The sequence below is a fragment of the Ictalurus furcatus genome, chromosome 2 (genome assembly GCF_023375685.1).
Source record: "Ictalurus furcatus strain D&B chromosome 2, Billie_1.0, whole genome shotgun sequence".
Classification (NCBI taxonomy): Eukaryota; Metazoa; Chordata; class Actinopteri; order Siluriformes; family Ictaluridae; genus Ictalurus; species Ictalurus furcatus.
Genome location: NC_071256.1, coordinates 37,451,001 through 37,456,021, shown reverse-complemented (window position 1 = coordinate 37,456,021; position 5,021 = coordinate 37,451,001). Strand labels below are relative to the sequence as shown.

General features: G+C 40.6%; 1 protein-coding gene across 1 annotated transcript; it reads left to right on the top strand.

Moving 5' to 3' along the window:
- The first annotated feature begins 1,548 nt into the window (after positions 1 to 1,548).
- On the top strand, positions 1,549 to 3,428 carry LOC128617789 (uncharacterized). The gene is made up of 3 exons (XM_053640935.1): positions 1,549 to 2,113; positions 2,246 to 2,545; positions 3,355 to 3,428. Exons 1-3 carry the CDS (start codon positions 1,591 to 1,593, stop codon positions 3,426 to 3,428), a joined length of 897 nt encoding a protein of 298 aa, XP_053496910.1. The 5' UTR covers positions 1,549 to 1,590.
- The last annotated feature ends 1,593 nt before the right edge of the window (positions 3,429 to 5,021 follow it).

The window sequence follows — 5,021 nt, the reverse complement described above, 5'->3', positions numbered from 1 at the left end:
TAAGTTTCTCTAATCTATGGACTTATCTGATTAATGTTTTATGCTGAACAGAGAGTGTAAAAGGTCTTTTCAGTGTCCAGCATTAAATTGGGTGTGAAAATGATGGAATGAAGGACACAGTTCAGTTTCCTGTTTATAATTTATAATTTTATACTCACAGGTGTTGCTTTAGCTCACTTTAACTTTATCTCACTTTAACTTACTTTAATAAATGTAGACTAGACAAGTGTTTGTTATAGAGTAGAAGTGATATTTACTGCACATTTTATCTAGTCACTGAAACAGGAAGTGGCCAAAAAATCAACCTCAGATGAATAGAAAAACACCATCCGTCTCGTGAGCTCATGAGTTTCACAGTGAGAAGACAGCAGCAGTGGACCCTCTTACTAACACCAAACTGAACGACACCTCAAGGACCAAGAATTTACTGCTTGGTAATTTCAACAATTGTACCAATTTTAATATACAGTGCCTCCCACTAATATTGGCACCCTTGGTAAATATGAGCAAAGATGACTGTGAAAAATTGTCTTTATTGTTTGACCTTTTGATTTTTTTTCCCCAAAAAATTACTCTGCTCTCATGGATCTCAAATAATTGCAAACACAACACAGGTTTATCCCAAAAAATATCTTTGTTAAATATAGGTGTGCAACAATTATTGGCATCTTTATGAATTCATATGAGAAAATATATTTGAAGTATATTCCCATTGACATGTTTTCTGCAAAGAACAGAAAAGAAATTGAAAGTCTGTTGTCTGGGTTGGAAATTTAGGCACTGAATTGTTCTTATATTCAGTATTTTTATTACTATGTTCAATAACTTTTATTTTTTAATAACTGCTTTTTGAATAAGCACTTTTAACCGTTCTATGAGGGTAGGTTGAGAACATTCTCTAGGCTACTCATCAAAAATAGGGCCTTTGTACATTTGTTTGTTGCAAATTTACAAGCAATGCAGTTGCGATGGTTGCATTTGCTTATCAATTAACAATGAAGTTGCCCATTTGAATTAGCATAATAAGTTTTATAGTTTATAAATTCTTTAAAAAGGGCGCACAGTGGCTTAGTGGTTAGCACATTCGCCTCACACGTCCGGGGTTCGAGTCCCGCCGGGGCCATGTGTGTGCGGAGTTTGCATGTTCTCCCCGTGCTGCGGGGGTTTCCTCCGGATATTCCGGTTTCCTCCCCTAGTCCAAAGACATGCATGGTAGGCTGATTGGCGTGTCTAAAGTGTCTGTGGTGTGTGAGAGTGTATGTGATTGTGCCCTGCGATGGATTGGCACCCTGTCCAGGGTGTACCCCGCCTTGTGCCTGATGCTCCCTGGGATAGGCTCCAGGTTCCCTGTGACCCTGAAAAGGAGTAAGCGGTAGAAGATGGATGGATGGATGGATGAAATTCTTTAAAAACACATTGAATTGATTGTACATTGAGTTCCCTCAATAAAGAGGAAATTGAATAAAATAATGTCTTAGTGTGGATTAGTAATCTGGCCCCTTGGTATAAAAGAGAAAAAGTTCTGGCCCTCGTCATTATCAAAGTTGCCCATCTCTGAATTAGACCAATATAAAAATGCACTTTGAATAAATGACACGGTTGTTTCACTTTTTTCAGTGCAGCTTGGATGTGGCAAAGCCATCAGTGCTGCTCGTAATGCCCGCTTTGGTCAGGGAAGTGAATCAACCTGGCTGGATGAAGTTCAGTGTAATGGAACTGAGTGTATTAGATCAGTGCTCACACAGAGGATTTGGAGTAGAGAATGATGGACATGGTGAAGATGCTGGTGTTGTGTGCTCAAATAAGGTTTTTTTTTATTTGGCAATACTTGCAGACTTGAAGACTCCCACATTGACTTGGATCTCCCCAAACTCTATGGTCTCACCTGGAGAAGTCCTTCAGTTCAGATGTACCGCACCCAGCCCAAAATGCATCTCTGTAGACTTCAGTTTGTATAAAACTGGGACATCAGTAAAGAATCAAACTGCAGAATCTACAACAACATTTAAACTGACTGTAGATGCCACACATCAGGGCCAGTACACCTGTGACTACTCCTACAGGGAAAGTGCCTCCACATCATCCTGGAGCAACTCCATCAGCATCACCGTGGGTAAGCGACATGTTCTGGATATTTTTTTGCTAGTACCAGACAAAATTTGCAGCTCTGACTTCAGCTATAAACCAATTAATTCTCTTCATTTCATCTTTTTCAATAAGAGAGACCATGTTTGTTGTTTTCTAGTGAACCTGCAGCAGCCCAATATCTTCTTCACTGCTGCTGGTGGACCAGAAGTAACAAGAGGCTACGGCTTCTCCATCATCTGCTCCACTGAACCTCAGTATCCAGGAGGTTCCTTCCACTTGAAGTTCAGTGGATCCAACATCACCAGAACTCAGTCGGCTGTTAACCACTCAGCCGTCTTCCTGTTTTCTGAGGCAGATTTTGTCCATCAGGGAAACTACAGCTGTGCTTATGAAGTTAACGTGTCTTCACGCACCTTTACCTCCACTACCACTGAGCTGCTGGAAATCACTGTGAAAGGTATAGTAATAAAAACTAGTTCTGTTTTTTGTGTGTTCTGCAGTTTAATGTTTGAAAAGCCTGATGATGATGATTTCTCTCTCAGTATCTCTGGCTCTATACATTGGTGTTGGAGTGACAGCAGGACTGCTTCTCATCTTAGTTCCAGTCATCATTTGCTTTGTGAAGACACAGAAAAGACAAATGTCAGATGGATAAGAAGAAGGATTCACAGCGTGAGTTGAAAAAGTCATAAACATTTCACTATATTAGTAAAAGCATCCCTTTGAAGATGGAACTAAATATAATTTTGTTTTATACTACAGCGCTGTTGCAGTCTTACACCTGATACATTTTTTTAAACTGCAGTTCTGACATTAGTGCAGCTACAAATCACAGGTTTATATTTAAAAGCTCATTTTTATATGGCATTGTTTCTATAGTAACAATTTAAACGTTTAAAAAAAAAGTGTATTGGTGACATGGTGAAAGTTTTTGCAAGGACATGTTTCTTTAGTATTTCTGTAAGTGCTGACACTTTTAAAGTGTCAGCACTTTTTAAAAGTCAGAAGTAAAGTGGCAGTGGTTAACGCCTCAACGGTTAAGGCGCCGGTCAGAAGGTCAGGGTTTAAGCCCCAGGACCGCCAAGCACCACTGCTGGGCCCCTGAGCAAGGCCATTAACCCTCCCTGCTCCAGGGGCGCCGTACCATGGCTGACCCTGCACTGTGACCACAGCTTCCTAACAAGCTGGGATATGCGAAGGAAAGGATTTCACAGTGCTGTAATGTAAATGTGACAAAGGCTTCTAAAGCTGTCCCTTTTTGAAAAGGGAAAGTCTTCAGGGCAGAGGAGTTTGCAGAGAAACACTTTGTGGCTTCTCACGTACACGACAAGCTGAAATAGTTTTTTGTCTTAACTTCAAGAGAAAGAAAAAAGAGGCTGATGAGGGAACAACTCTTTATAGCTGTTAAGACAAGTGAGAACAGGAACTAACCTCTGTTGCAGACCTTGCACATCAACTAACTATAAATGGATAAAAGGTCAATTTCAAAATGTGTTATGGTCTGATGACACAAAGCTAGAAGTTTTCAGGCATAATTCTAAAAGATATGTTTGGTGCAAAAACAAGACCACTTATTACCCAAAGAACATCAAACCCACGGTGAAGCATGGTTGTGACAGCATCAAGCTATCCAGCTGCATCTCTACAGCTGGGACTGGGGCGCTAGTCAAGACAGAGGGAATCATGGGTATCTCCAAATGCATAGCTATTTTGGCACAAAACACTTCAGGCTTCTGTTAGTCAGCTGAAGATGAAGAAAAGTTTCACCTTCCAGCACGACAAATGACGTTATCATACGTGCACGCTTTGTAGGCGGAGACGGAAGCAAGTGCAGGTAGGCAGATATAATAATAATCCAAAGGGGTAAGGCAAAATCCGTGGTCAATAAACAGGTAGGGTCTTGGGCAATCCGGCAAACAGACAAAACTAGGCAAGGCAGAGAATCGAGGTCGAGAACAAAAACAATGGTCAAAGTCACTTTGGCAAAACACGAAATCTAAGGCTTGGATAACGGCAGAGAACTAGTCAACTGAACGTTTACTTCACAATGTCTGCTTGTATGACAAAGTCCTTAAATACTGCCCATGTGCTGTGTGTGAGATTGCTTGCAGGTTAGTACTCCAGTCAAGGCGAGCATGTGCGTGTGTGGGAAGTGTAGTCCTCAGCGGCCATGTTTGTAGTTAGCGGTGCCTCCTGGAAAACGGAGTTGATGGTTGGCTGTGATATGACAGTATGTATGGTTTGAAGAGGTTGAAAGTTATCAAAGGCTTTGTCCTTCACACTAAATCTTAACTCAGTTAAATACCTATGAGAACATTTGGACTGCTGTGTTAGACACCATTCTCCACCACCTTCTTCAAAACACCACTTTTGGAATGATGGGGTTCATACCTCTACTACAGTTCCAGAGAAGCTGCTCCATGCATCGAATCATGGCCTGACCCCTTAATAGAAGTCTTCATGTTGTCCCCCCCCCCCCCCCCCCTTTGTCACCTCTCTATATGATAGCTACATACTAGATGAACAAAAGTAACAAGAGGAAGTAGATATTTTGACACTGTGTACACCCTGTGAATAAGTTTCTCTAATCTATGGACTTATCTGATTAATGTTTTATGCTGAACAGAGAGTGTAAAAGGTCTTTTCAGTGTCCAGCATTAAATTGGATGTGAAAATGATGGAATGAAGGACACAGATCAGTTTCCTGTTTATAATTTATAATTTTATACTCGTGTTGATTTAGCTCACTTTAACTTTATCTCACTGTAACTTACTTTAATAAATGTAGATTAGACAAGTGTGTGTTATAGAGTAGAAGTGATATTTACTGTACATTTTAACCAGTCACTAAAATGGGAAGTGGCCAAAAAATAAACTCCTCCTCTTCAGATGCATAGAAAAAGACCATCAGTCCCGTGAGCTCATGAGTTTCA

Excerpts from the sequence above, each read along its gene's own strand:
- LOC128617789 (XM_053640935.1), top strand. The coding sequence starts at position 1,591 with ATGACACGGTTGTTTCACTTTTTTCAGTGCAGCTTGGATGTGGCAAAG. Across the intron at positions 2,114-2,245 it reads CTCCATCAGCATCACCGTGG|TGAACCTGCAGCAGCCCAAT; the intron begins GTAAGCGACATG and ends GTTGTTTTCTAG. Across the intron at positions 2,546-3,354 it reads GCTGGAAATCACTGTGAAAG|GGAAAGTCTTCAGGGCAGAG; the intron begins GTATAGTAATAA and ends CTTTTTGAAAAG.